Source organism: Belonocnema kinseyi, chromosome 2 (assembly GCF_010883055.1).
Source record: "Belonocnema kinseyi isolate 2016_QV_RU_SX_M_011 chromosome 2, B_treatae_v1, whole genome shotgun sequence".
NCBI lineage: Eukaryota > Metazoa > Arthropoda > Insecta > Hymenoptera > Cynipidae > Belonocnema > Belonocnema kinseyi.
In genome coordinates, this window is record NC_046658.1 from 40,724,552 (window position 1) to 40,739,511 (window position 14,960).

Genomic DNA, 14,960 nt, shown 5'->3' on the forward strand with positions numbered 1-14,960 from the left:
TATCAAAGGTATGAGCTCGGAAGGGAAGTTTGTGAAAGATTTAATAATATTAATTGTATCTGAGATTGGCACTTTTGTAAAAAGAGATACTATGTCGAAACTTAAAAAAACTTAAAAAAGACTTGATTGGCCAATCAAGTTCGACCAGTCCCCACGGTGGGCGCTCTGGCCAATCACAGGCATCGTAGAAAGTATACCTAAGAACATCATAACCTGATTCCTCAGTTTCAGGTCAGCCCTGAAGATGTGAACTGCAATGTTCACGAAACGTCGGCAAACAATTCGTAGTAGTTTTTTACACGAGTGAAACCCGAAATATCTCTTTTTATCAAAATGAATCATCGTGAAAGCATAAAATCTATTATTTTAGTATTATGAATGCGCGAGTTTTCCGTCTATCTAAAATGTCATTATTATAATAGGATATCTCCGAAACTAATTTATTTCTATTTCCATAGCGGCCGCTGCATAGGTTCCTATTCCCCAAAAGAGAACGTCTTTTCAATATATTTAATTCCTTGTAATTGTACCGACAGATTTATCTCACAGGGATGTCTTCTATTTCCCAAAAGTGTTTGTATTTTGAGATTATTTAATTCCTTCTAATAAGTTCACAAAATATGTGTAATAAATTGTTTTAATTCCTTCATGCGGAATATAAGTTTTGAAAATTTAATTTTAATCAATTCAATTTCGCCTCTCTAGAGTTCAAATTATTTTAATTCACACATTTAAATAGATTTCTCTTATTCATTTTTAAAGACGTTTAAATAAATTATTAAAATATACATAAATATAGATTTGAATTTTTTGTCGAATTTATAAGTTATAAAAAGTTTTAATAATGAAAAACAGGTTAAATAAAGGCTTTCGTTAAATTTTACTAAGCCGATTGCGAGGAATAGGATTTGCACTTTTTCTGTTCCCGTTGGGGGATTTTTAGACGGAGGAAAAATCGCGTATTCATAGGAATACAAATTCTTAATTTTTCTGAATGCAACGCTTATTACCGGGTCAATTCCATCGGCATCAGCCGGTACCATGGAGGCCACTAGACGAGGCTCTAACAGTTGGCTCGTCCTACGTTGGGAGTCTTGTTGTGTGCCAGATAAGATTTAGTTAAAATAATTTTTTTTACATAATTTATTATTAAATTTTGTACTTAAACGTGGTTTTCTTTCGGCTCTTGCATTTCTCAAAGTTTGAAACCGATATTTTATGTATAAAAAAAGTTCGAACGTTCAAAAAATGTCGAGGTTCAGAAAAAAGATGAAATAATTTTCAGTGAAGTTCCTATTCAAGTGAAGTTCACAAGTTCACAAATTGAAGCTCATTAAATTTCGAAGAAGTATATCGAGGACGATTAAAAAAGTGGTTCGTTTGTTATTTACGTTTAAATATAAAAACCAAGATAAAGGATTTCGTACGCTACAGGATTGTAGAATAATTGTTATGATTATTTTAAAGTTTTCTATTCCACATTTAGTTATTGATATTTATTCGTTCTCAAAATTTTGCATCCCAAGAGCTTCACTTTAAGCCGTTCCTGAGTAAAATCGGACTGAAAGAAAAGCTCCCAGCATAGGGGCCTAAAAACAAACTTTCTTCATATTCTTATTTTTAACCACATTGATATAAAAGAGAATGATGTATCATAAAACATTTTATTTTTTAAATTAATTATACATGTCAAGAGCTTCAATTTAATATATTGCTGACTGAAATCGAACTGAAAGAAAAACATCCAGCATAGGGGTCCAAAAAGCCAAATAATGAGATTTCAAAATTTCTTTGTTTCTTTTAGCTATTAATCGCCCATTACAAATAAAAACATAATAGATAAGTGGATGAAAATATTTTTCCTCGAGTATAGTACAACTTTTTAACATTCATCTTGAATTTTAACCATCTGACACAAATATTGTAAGACTTAGGAGTGGCAAACAACAGCCGGACCCTAATTTTTAGTATTTATGATGTTATAAAGAAATTAATTGATAAAACTGGCCTCCATTGCTTTTTTTATTTGAATGCAATATTTATTCAAATTACGTCGTTAAGTGTCGTAAAATTAATTACTAACTATAATAGATAACTTAACGATTAAAATTATTACAATCAGGTTCCTTACTTTATTCATTTCGGTGCTAAAAAGACAACTGATTTAAAAGAAATATAATTACATGCAAAGTAATTGGGATCCCCTGAACGATATTTGAATAAGAAACCGATTATATGTATTGAAATTAGTGAATTCATGAAATATTTATTTTAGCACAAAGCTAAATACTGCTTAAAAATTTTGAAAGACATGGGGTCTTTTTGGCAGCAAATAAAACAATTTGTGGAAGCGACGTTTGAGAAAATTTCTTTTTTCTGGGCCATAATAATACAAATACCATTCTCTAAGCATTCCTCAAAACTTTGCTCTCCACAGTTTCCTCAAACATTTTCACGTCTGATATATATTTTTCACAACTTCAAGGTTTTCAACTTCAACTTAAAAAAAAATCGTTAATAGTCACTTTAATTCTAATTAGTAGAAGAGGTTTTTCAAACCAGAGTGGGAAAATATTTTTCTATTTTCTTGTATACTTATTTTCGGTCTCACGAAAATTTCTTTTTCTCGCAAATAGATTGTTATCGTTCTTCGAATATCTTTTGAAAGACTAGAGTGGGTATGTTATGTATATATACGTACATATTTACACAAAGGCGGAAAAAACTTATTAAAGAATTTATTTTAATAGGAGAATTTCAAAATAGGAACGAATTTCCATTAAATTAAAAAAAAATACATATATGAATCCTACGATTTGCATTTTCTTTTAAATCTGAACTTCAATAGTTTACTATTATTGTTAATTTGAGTAGGATGATTGTTATAGATGTATAATGTAATTATCTGAAAGAGAATATGAGTTGAGGAAATATATCCTTAAGTGTTAATATAAAAGTAATTTAAAGAATATAGTACACTGGAATATTTACGATTGATTATAAGTTACAGCTCGCATTCGTAAACATTCTTTTAACGCCGAATAATATATATATTCGATCAAGGGAAATGAAAATCAGAGTACGAATATAATTTACGAGAACGAGTTTGGACCTCACAAAACCGTATCAAGTGTATCCAAGCTTTGTAGTAGATGTTCATCCTTGGAGCACCACTGTACCAGTTCCTCGATCGTAACGAACCCGTCTTGATTCGCATCCATTTGCTGAAATGACAAAAACTTTGGTGAAAAGACAACACTGATGGAAATCCATCGATTTTATTGTGTTTTATTATTGCTCACTAAAAATGCGTTATTAATCTGATTGTAATTCAGCAAAAGTCTACGTAGATTTAGGCGAAATTTATAGCTCAGCTTAATAGATTGGAATGGTTCAATGAAATTACCGGGCGCCTTGAATAAACAAGGAGGCGGCATGCAATGTATTAACGGGGTAGGCTTGGCCATTGCGATAAGAAGGTGAATCATATTTTCCAGAGTCACTTTCATCTTTAACATGAAAAATAGTTTAGAGACTCTAGCAATGTCAATCTCAGCACATTCCTATGTGAACATTGGATTGTTTCTCTATAGAGAGTGCCCGCCTCGGATAATTTTATATCATTAGAGACGTGGACTAAATTATTTAAGGTTGTATGTAAAAAAATCAATATCTGGTACAATTGTTTGAAAAAGAGCTATATTTAAGTAGGATAATTATTTATATGCTAAATATATTTCAATTTTCTTAACCATACCGATGCGGAGATAATTAATGTCAAAGTTGACTACTTTATCATGTAGTTCATGAACTAAGCATAGGCACTCTCCACATTTTAATTTATAGTAATTAAACGCTCTGGTAGAGAATTAAAAAAATGTCGGTATTCGTGCTGCTTGAACATACAAATTTAAAAAATATATATATAAAATTTTTCCACTACGTAGTTTCATAGATAATGCAATGAAAAACATTGCAATTTTAGTCACTTTCAAACTGATAAACGTAATAGTATCGCATAACGGCAACACTGTTCCCTCTCTCTAGCTTGTCTGCTGGGCGTACTCGACATGACAGTTGATCAGCGATGGTTAGCTTTAAATTGCGACGTTGTACGATCTACGAGTCTGCCGCTGGCATAGTAGTGGTAACTATACGCATACACACGTCTCCGAATTCTAAGCCAGTAGCGCACTGAAATTTTCACCATGCAATATAGTATGGCTTGACGGCGATCCACGGAACTCTACTATTTGTACGAGGATGGGATTTGCATACAACCTTAAATCTTTTCAAAAATCTTTATTTTAGGTCATTATTTATTGCTATAGATTTTAACTATCATAACCTCTAGAACTGTAGAAGTTCAAATAACTGCCGAAATAGTTTAAAACTATGCTCTATGGCGGTCCGAAGGAACCAAAAGGGCCTCTACAATGTATCCTTAAAGACCCCACTGAGTCCAACTTCAATTCCTTCTTAAAAAACAAAAAAAAAATAGCAAGATCGACTTTTAAATGATTGAAATTCGGATTCTACGTTAAAAATGTCATTTACATGGGCCGAAAGCGGCTTCAAGTGTTTTTTTACTAGCAGTTAATAAGCGTTCCGTCGGTAACTTTAAGAATTTTGTGTGGATGTTAGCGCCACGAAGTGGAAACCTCAGACAACAACGCTGTGATGCAAGTGAGAGCAGTCAAGCAGTGTTCATGAGGTTACGAGACGATTAGTCAGGACTAAAGGTAAATGATTTTTTTTTAAATTCTCATTTTTTATATTATTCTTATAGGAGAAGGTGTTAAATATGCGTAAAATTAGACATATAAATTATTACATATATTTGCTAATTTTGAATTTTATTTTTAAACTGCGCGTGCAATATACTACTTGAACTATTATGGATGCGCTTGAAGTCACCTTCAGCAGAAGTTAATGTCATTTTTTAAAAATTTTAACGCTGCAGAAAAAGTATTGCGATTACTCCTTGAGTTTCTAATGGAAATCTTAATGTAGAATCCGAATTTCAACAATTTAAAAGTTGATCTTACTGCTTTTTTAGTTTTTTAAGAAGGAACCGAAGGGGCCCTTCATTAAATGTCTCATAGAGACATATAGAACTTCTATAAGTATCTAATTGTTCCTAATGGTTTCTATTGGTAGTGCCACTTATAGAAAATTTGCCACATAGAAAATCTACAAGTATCTATATGGATTTCCTATTAGAATCTATGATGGTTTTTGAATATAATTCCAAGAGCGTCCCTTTTGTTATGAGTATTTATATGGATATCTATACAGGATTTTCCTGTCGACACTTTAAGTCCCGAAGCATCTATATGGATTTACATGTATGCTCCTAACATGAAATATATATATGGAATTATAAAGAAGATTTGAAGTGGTTTTTATATGTATGTACAAATAGGATTTTTTAACATTGTGCAAATTCCCTACTTCTGTATGGATTTATATATATTGTCCTAACATGTAATCTATATGAAATTGCAAATAGGATTTGAAGTGCTTTCTATATGGATTTTATAAGTGGGACATTTCTTCGGCGCGCGAAAGACCTACTTCTGTATGGATCTATATGGATCCTCCCAATACGTACTCTATGCGTGGAACTGCAAAAATAACTGCGTGGTTTCTATGTGGATGTGCAAATAGGATTTTTTTAACAGCGTGTAAATTCCCTACTTCTATATGGTGTCATATGTATTCTCCTGACATTTAATCTATATGAAATTTTACACAGGGTTTGAAGTGATTTTTATATGGAAAAAATTAGAATATCGTTTTTTCAGTGTAGGACTTTTGTGAACTCGTGCTAATTACCTACTTCTACTGTATGGATCTATATGGATCTTCTCAATACGTATTTAAATGGAACTACAAAAATAATTTGACGTGATTTCTATTTGGTTGTGTAAATAGGATTTTTTAAACAGCCTGTACATTCCTTACTTCTATTTGTTGTTATATGTATTCTCCTGATATGTAATCTATATGAAATTGCAAACAGGATTCAAAGTGATTCTTATATGGATTTTATAGGTGCGACTTTTATGCCACGACGCGCTAAGTATCTAGTTCTATATGGATCTCTATGATGGATCTCAAGGCGTATTCTATATAGAACTGCAAAAATAATTTGGCGTGCTTACTATGTAGATGCGCAAATATAATTTTTTTTACATCGTGCTAATTCCCTACTTCTATATGGTTTTATATGTATTCTCCTGATATGTAATCTATATGAAATTGTGAACAGGATTTAAAGTGGTTCCTACATGGATTTTAAAAGTTGCACTTTTCTTTCACGACGCGCTAAGTACCTGCTCTTATGTGGAAATATATGTAACATGATGTGACATTATGTAAAATCATGTAACAGATGTAAGATTACGTTATATAATGTTTCTGTCGGATGCCCCCCCCCCCCTCTGTTTGTCGTACTTTTGTCAAAGGACGGGAAGTGAGAGTTCGGCAATGTAGAGAGAACATAAGAGAATTAAGAGACTTTAAGAGAATAAAAAGTTTTTCCTAGGATTTCTTATTTTTTTCTGGAAACTTAATTTTTTTTTAACTTTTAAGAATATTAAAAAAGATTTCGCAGATTGTGAAAGAAGAATTAAGAAGATCAAAAGGATATTTTGTAGTCAGAACATTTCGAAAGTGTCGCGAAATCGAACAGCATCATGATTAGGTATTTCAAGTTGGGAGGTTGCTGTAAATATGTATGTAAGCTGAGGAACAAGAAATAATATCAATACCATCGAGTAAAACTTAAATTTTTTATTTAATTGGAAAAAATGACTTTTTACAATAAGTGTATTTTTATATTATTTTTATATTTTTCAAAGTCTATTCAATTAAATACCAACCTTGTAAAAAAACAAACGGTTTTATTATGAAATTAAATAAATTTTGAAAAATAGAAAACAATTTCTGAATACACTTATGGTGAAAAATCATTTTTGTCCGACCCCTCCCTTGAAAATGTGCCATTGCATGAACGTGGAGCAGGCGTAATGTGGCCACTTTCAGTCCATGGCCTTAGCACATGCGCACTTTGCTACCGGGCCAACATGAAGCTTAACGCCCATTTATCATAAAATATTTACACAATGGAGAGGGGAAATGCAGAAAATATTAAAGGGAAAAAGATAAAAGGAAAATGAGAAAATGAGTTAAGGGAAGGTTGAAAAGAGAAAGGTTAAAACGGGGAGGAAAAAGGAAATAAAGAAAAGGAAAAAGAAAGAAGAAAATGAGAAACCGAAAAGGGTGAAAACAGAAAGATAAAGGGGGAAAGAGAAAAAGAGAAGAATAGGAAAAAGAAAAAGGGTAAAGGGAACAGTTTCCCTTCCGCTTTACCCCTTTCTTATTTTTCCCTTGAATTTTTCTTTCCCCTTTCCCCATCCCCTTCACCGTTTTGCTTTCTCTTTTCCTTTTTAAATACTTTCTACCTTCCTTCTCCCCATTCCTCTTTACCGTTTCCGCTTTCCCTTTCCACCATTTTCCCTTTCCCTCTTTCTGCATTTCCCCATTCCCTCTACCCTTTTTCCTATTCTCCACGTTCCCCTTTTATTTTTCCATTTTCCCATTTCCGTATGGTGACCACCTCGGTGGCTATTAGTAATGCCATATAAAACCACATAGACCTAGAAGTCTGAGAGAATCAATTAGGCATTCCCAGAAAAGAAATAAATTTACCAACAGAAGATATAGAAACCAACTCAGTTGCTGTTAGTAATTCCATATAGAGCCATACAGTCCCGGAAGTCTGTGAGGATCAATGAGGAAATTTCCAAAATAAAGTAAAGAGACCAAAAGAAACTTATAGATAACACATTAGCGACTGCTAGTAATTCCATATAGATTCTTATAGAAGTACGAGTTCTATAGGCATCTAAATGCAATATACTTTGACAAAAGACAATACTTTGCGTATTGAGCTTTCTTCTATATGGTTCTATAAGTTTTTAATGGAAAGGCGACTGAGTGGAATCTTTAATGATACTTTGCAGAGGCTCCTTTCGGTTCTTTCGGTCCATCAGAGTAACCTTCATAATACATTCGTCTCATTATCTTTTCAACATCTCTTCATGGAGAATTTGGAATGACTCTCTAGGAAATAATCACTTCCCAGTGGTATCAAGTCTAGGTATCTCTAACCCAATAGCTTCGTACGTATAGCTTAATAAACGTTGGAAAAAATTCAGGAGAAAAATGAAACTTTTAAATCCCCGGACACTGATTGTTTATTCAAGTACAATGATTTATTTAAAAGTGTGGATAAAGCAGTTACTGCTATTTGTCCTCCATCAAGATTTCCCAAAAAATTAACTTATTCTGAAGCTGAAACTTAAGGGAATTCTGTGAGACCATAGATAGGACAATACATATCTTAAGATTAAAGCGAATCATAGAGTGTTTAAAAGAACAAATACTCTCAACCGGCGAACGAATCCTGTGCAGGAAACAGAGAAACTATTCCAAAACTTCATGCTCTCCCTGGTGAGCGGAAGGAACCGAAGGGGGCCTCTACAAAGTACTCTTAAATACCCCATTGAGTCCCCTTTCTGTTCCTTCTTTAAAAACTCAAAAAGAACAGCAAGATAAACCTTTAAGTGTTGAAATTCGGATTCTACGCACACATTATCATTAGACACTCACTGAATAATCGCAATACTTTTTCTTGCAGCGTTAAAAGCTTTAAAAAATAAAATAACTGTCATGTACATGGGCCGAAGGCGGTTTCAAGTGCATCTTCTTTTAGTAGCAATTAATAAGCGTTCCGTCCGTTACTTTAAGAAAGTTCTCTGGATGCTAGCGCCACGCAGTGGAAACCTCAGACAACAACGCTGCGATGCAAGTGGGAGCAGTCAAGTAGTGTCCTTCAGGTTAAGAGACGAGATGTCGGGACTAAAGGTGAAGGATTTGTTTAAATTCTCATTTTTCATATTATTCTTATCGGAGAAGCTATTAAATTTGTGTAAAATTAGACATATGATTTATTACTTATATTTATTTACATTTATTTACCAATTTTGAATTTTATTTTTAAACTTCGCGTGCAACATACTACTTGAGCTATTATGGATGCTCTTGAAGTCACCTTTAACAGAAGTTACTGACATCTTTAAACATTTTTCACGTTGAAAAAAAGTATTGCGATTACTGTGTGAATTTCTAATGGAAATGTTAATGTAGAAACCGAATTTCAACAATTTAAAAGTTGATCTTGCTGTTTTTCGAGTTTTAAAAGAAAAAACCAAAGGGGGACTCAGTAGGGTCCTTAAGGGTGCTTTGTAGAGGCTCCTTTTGGTTCCTTTGGTCCGCCAGGGATATGACTTGCCCGCAGCCATTGTCTCGATATCATTTTCGAACTCGTTCTCTAACTCTGTGGTCCCTAATTCCCTGCTGGTTAAATCCACTGTTATGTATTTATCTAGTCTGAATTCCATGTGGATATCATGGGAAAACTGCTTTGTGACATCGATCACTTACTGCAGTTTCTGGTCTAAACTAGAGTATGGCTTTAGATCCTCCATGTACAGGAGATGGATCGCTTGAGGACCATCCTCATTATCATGTATTTTGAACACATGAGACATGCTGTATAGTGTTTTGCTCAATTGGTTCAACGAAAAGCAAGAACAAAGTGCACTAAAGGAGTCTCCTTGAAATATATCCATCGTAATGCGTATTGATTTATTGATACTTGGTTGTCCATGATCAAAATACTTGAGTCTTGTACTCTAAAGCATCATCGCCCGACTTAGAAAGTCACTGATAAGTGGGCAATTTGTGTTAAGTTCTGAGATTTCAAGCATAAGTCATGCGACACGGAAGGAAACGCTTGCTTGTAGTCAATGTATGCCATGTGCAAATTCATTTGATGTTTACGAGCTTGAGTCATGATAACAGTGTCTATAGTGACTAGATCTTAACTGCCTCGCGAGTTTTTACAACATCCGTTTTGTTCTTCTAAAAGGATGTCATTCTCGTCACAGTGAGAATATACCTTATCTGCAATACTAGCTGTAAGGCATTTAAAAATTGTTGAAAGACAGGCTATCGGTCAAAATTCCGATGGATTTTGAGTGTCTGGTTTTTTAGATAATATATACGTACTACCCTGGTGAATAAAGCCTGGCATCAGATCTGGGTGTACAATGGTCTTCTGAAAACACCTTACCAAAGCATAATGCACACTCGTCAGTACATTGTACCAGAAGTTGTGCACTATGTCCAGATCTGGAGCTTTCCAGTTACTTGCTCTTTTGAAGACCGCTAAAACATCTAAAGATGTGATGTTGGTCACCTCCCTTCCTGGGCTATTGCGTGCTCTTCCTTTCTCCAGTAGAAACCACGCAATGTCGAAATTGCATCTGTTCATTTTTCTTTAAACACCCGACTAGTAATTAGTCATGTGTTCCAATTGAGGGACTTTGGTGTGTTGCTGGTTATTTTTCTTTACATACAATTCACGATAGAAGCTTCTTTCTTCTGTCTAAAAGGTTCGATTTTGTTGCCTTAGTGCACTACTTTTCTTGTACGGACGCAGTCTTACAGTAAGAACTCTAAGTCTCTGCCGTTGGGAGTCTATAACCGGTAACAACGAGATGATTGGGGCGCATAGATTGGCACTAATAAAAAGCACATTATAATGTCTTTAAATGCGTACCAATTGCATTTTTGTTATAAAAATAATCAAATCGCATTGACCGGCATTGATTCTATTCAATGTTTTCTCGACTTGATTAAATGGCATTGATACGGTTCAATACTTGGTTCGTGAAAGGCGTTGCATGGCATACAATTTGGCAGTTCGTCGAGCATCATTGGATGGCATTAACTAGCATAAACTAATAGGCATTACAAACAAATCATTGTAATGCCTTAAAGTTTATGCGCATTGAAAATTATTGAAACGAAACGAGTTTTATACAGTAAAGTGCACTTAATGGCATTTCGGATAATCTCATTTAATGTTAATGGTGTTTATGTCTCGATTTACCGAGGGTGAACGATTTTAGTAACATGGTTTATCAGATATCTGGTTCTATTTTCTTTTGTATATTGAGTTAATCAACCCAAATTTCACCTTACTTTGCTGATATCCATATCCAACCAGATCTTCCATGGTGAATCTCGAATCCTTCCTGGGACAAAGATTGCATTTGTAGTCCTAGTTTTGCGTTCCAGCGTTCTAACGGTTGACTAAGACAAATGATTGATGAGATAAGGATGCTGTAAGTTAATTTAATAAGATGTTTGAAATCTCTTTCGAAGATGTTGTAGGTACAAAATTACGAGCATGTTTTAGTGTGGAGTTCGTCTTTTACCACTGTTATAGTCAGTTTTAACCTCGGTATACTGCCGTGAATCAAGGAGTCAATATGAGAAAAGTAAGAAAGCTAAATGTCGGATGAGGATGAGTAAGAGATAGGTTAAAATCGATGTCGTTTTATATTATGGAGATCGTATAATAGTGTGATATATGTAGAACTCTAAACTTAAATTGACACCCTTCTTTGCCTATCCCTCACGATTAACCTTCAGAGGACCCCGGTAACAAGCGTTGAATTCAGAAAAATTAAGAATTTGTATTTTTTATCAATACGCGATTTTTCCTCCTTCTAACAATCCCCCAACGGGAACAGAAAAAGTGCAAATCCTATTCCTCTCAATCGACTTAGTAAAATTTAACGAAAGCATTTATTTAACTTAGTTTTCATTATTAAATCATTTTATAACTTATAAATTCGAAAAATATTCAAATTTATATTTATCTATATTTTAATAATTTATATAAACGTCTTAAAAAATGCAACAAATAAATCTATGCAAATGTGTGAATTTAAATAATTTGAACTCAAGAGAGACAGAGTTGAATTGGTGAGAATTAAATTTTTAGAATTTACATTCCGCATGAAGGAATTAAAACAACTTTTACACATAATTTTGTGAACTAATTAGAAGGAATTAAATTAAATCAAAATATGACTACTTCTGAGGAATAAAAAATATCTCTGTGAGATGCGTTACCGGTACTCAAAATAATAGGATAATCTTCACTTTTGCGCTGAAATCTGAAAATATTCATTTTTCTCTATTCCACGCTTATTACCGGGTCGGCAATTTGGGAGAAAAATCGACCTTAGAAAATTGGTCCAAAAGGTATCTTAGATCACTGATTGATCATAGGCAAGGTGGTGATCAGAAGGGTGAGCCAATATATCGGCTTCTTGGCCCTCTAATGGTTAACGAGATATTTGCTGTTATAAAAAATGAGGGTAAATTCCCTCTTTTTCTCTTCTAGTTTCGTCAATTGTTCTTCTTTCATTTTCTCAACATGAACAAATGATCTCAAAGAATTTCTCTCAACCTTGTCAAACAGTGTTTCCATTATACCGCATTCTTTGCGTATTATCTTATTACTGACTATGTTTATTAAAGTTTAACTGCATATATTCCATCTTGATCCCAGGTCTATCCCTTCGATCATTTTCTATCATTCTTCAATCCACAATCATCTCTATTCGTTTGAATCCCAATCTTCCTATTCATGTATATCCGCTGCTTATCTACATGTATCCTTTTCTTTCCACTTCCAATCCCTATTCTAGTGTTTCTTTCCAAATGAATGCTTCGCTTACCCACGCCTGTCTTTTACTATCCGTTAGGCAATCCACAATCTTGTCTTTCTTTTTCAATCCCTATCTTCTTATTTCATTGCATTTTTTTCTCTTGCCTAAAATCTAAGATAGTCTTATCTTCTTGAATCACAGTTTTCTCTCTAAATAAATCCACCGCTTATCCATCTCTATCCTTTTCCATCCTTTGGGCAATCTTAAATTTCGTCTATCTTTTTTAATCTCTATTTTCTTATCCAAGTGAATCTATTTATATTTTTATTTTAATATAAGATAGCTCTGTCTTCTTGAATCCCAGTCTTTCTATCAAAATTTCGCCTATCCTTAGGGAGGCGAGTGCTACTTGACGCAGTGCATACCTGAATTAGTACCGGCAGGTTCCCAGTAGATGGTTGACTGTAAAAGTCAGACACAAGTTAAATCATTTGCACCGACTATAACTCGAGGGTCAGCAGGTGCCTTTGCAGAGTTCAAACTTCGACTAATGGGTCTCAAAAGTAGGGAATTTTGTTTTTAGGTATATAAACTCTTGCTGATTTAATAATATTTTGCGGGAATTTGAAATTCAAAATATATTATTTTTTTTACAAACGGATAAGAATTCTACATTTTTGAGTGGATTCAACTGGATAGCAATTAAAACGATATATCTTTGATAGGGGGAAGACTGGGATAAATAAAGATAGGCATTTGTGAACAACACCATGGATAGAAAAAGATAGAGTTAGGGATACAAAAAGATAGTTCTAAGTATACGCGACGGATAGGGCGTGAAAAAGTTTAGAGTTTGTGGGATGCAAAGTGTGCATTTGAGAAAGACTGAATATCTATATCTTCTTCTATCCATATGTTTCTATCTTTTTAAATATTTTTACTTCCAGCAGAATAACTTTAATATTATCCTTTTCTTGGTACGGCCGGTTCTCGCTACCGTACAGCATAGTGGGTGCAAGTACAGCATCATATATAGCAGAGTTAGCTTCATTTGTTATATTTTACTTTTCGTAAATGGCTCCTACACTTCCGATAACATCTCTGCCCTCATATATACTACTGGCTATCTCTTAATTGATCTTTTTGTCAGTATTATATAAAGTTCCAAGATACACGTAATTATCAGCTTGTTCTATTTTCTCTTTATCTAAGGCCATGGTGAATACTATTTTCTCATCCTATCTTTCAAACCACATAATTTTTGTTTTATTTACGTTCTGATATGTTTCAATGCTACCGAATGCGATTTAATGCGAAACAGAATTTTTCTTAATGCTATTGAATATGATAGAATGCGAAGCAGAAAATATGCATCCATTCATATCTCCTAGTAGAATGATTCATTCACCGTGATCACAAGTAGTACCTTTAGTATTAAAATGTGTTCCAGACTGCTTCTTTTATTCCACTCCTTTCCTTCTATTGAAATATCAATTTTACAAATAGCTCGAAAGATTTATATTTTGAGTTAATTAAACGAGGTAATGACTAGGTTGAATTTTTGCTAAATATTGTGAAATTTAATTTTTTGGAGGATACAATGAAGATGTGAATTACTAATATACTGTAAATCCTAAATTTTTTTCATTTGTCTTCCTACGAAACTTCTAGTTTCGAATTATAAAACGATTACTTTCGAATTTTGGCATACAAAGTTGTACGAAAGACTACAGCTATGAAAAATCTAACCAAAAATTAAGCTTATAAGGTAAATTTTAATCTTAAAAACTAAACACAACGTTTTGAATATGACTATCAAAGTGCTGAAAAATGGTTAAATTTTAGTTAAAATAATTATGTTTTAGTTAATCACTTTTTGTATTAAAAATGAGTTACTTTTTCCACCTTTCTCAAGTATATTAGTCTGTGTCAGATCCGATCATACTAAATATCACTTACATGAAATATCCGATTAACATGCTCGCGTGCCGCCGTTTTTGTTTCAGCTATTTGGGGCTGTGTGTAACGTCCGAGCATGTCGTAAATCGAGCCCACGACATCTAGCATCTCTTCTTTACTTATCATTCCGTCACCATCTAGGTCGTATAGTCCGAACACCCACTGAAGTTTTTCCTCCACAGATCCGCGAGATACTTTGGAAAGAATCGAAAGGAATTCCTATAAATAAAAAAATCTTATTGCAGAATACAAGTTTTACGAATATGGACCTATAAATTTTGGAAAACTTTTCTCTAAAACTAGCGGGTCTAGAGGGTTTTTAAAAATAACGTGAAATATTTTATTTTATCCCTTTTTCAAATCGTCCATTGTGACAATCTAAATAAAAAGGTACTTTAATTA

The 14,960-nt window shown here is 33.6% G+C and overlaps 1 protein-coding gene across 4 annotated transcripts in view; it reads right to left on the bottom strand.

The window, feature by feature from the left end:
* Positions 1 to 14,960, bottom strand: part of LOC117167067 (Kv channel-interacting protein 2-like) — a 142,312-nt gene that overhangs the window by 3,564 nt on the left and 123,788 nt on the right. For 2 of the 4 annotated variants that reach the window (XM_033351666.1, XM_033351664.1), the window contains exons 4-5: positions 14,559 to 14,777; positions 3,118 to 3,224 (exon numbers count right to left, since the gene is read on the bottom strand). In XM_033351666.1, the coding sequence (XP_033207557.1) occupies positions 3,118 to 3,224; positions 14,559 to 14,777 (326 nt within the window). Of the gene's footprint in view, positions 1 to 2,991; positions 3,225 to 14,558; positions 14,778 to 14,960 lie in introns of all 4 variants that reach the window. The other 2 variants (XR_004466351.1, XM_033351665.1) reach the window with 2 other exon arrangements.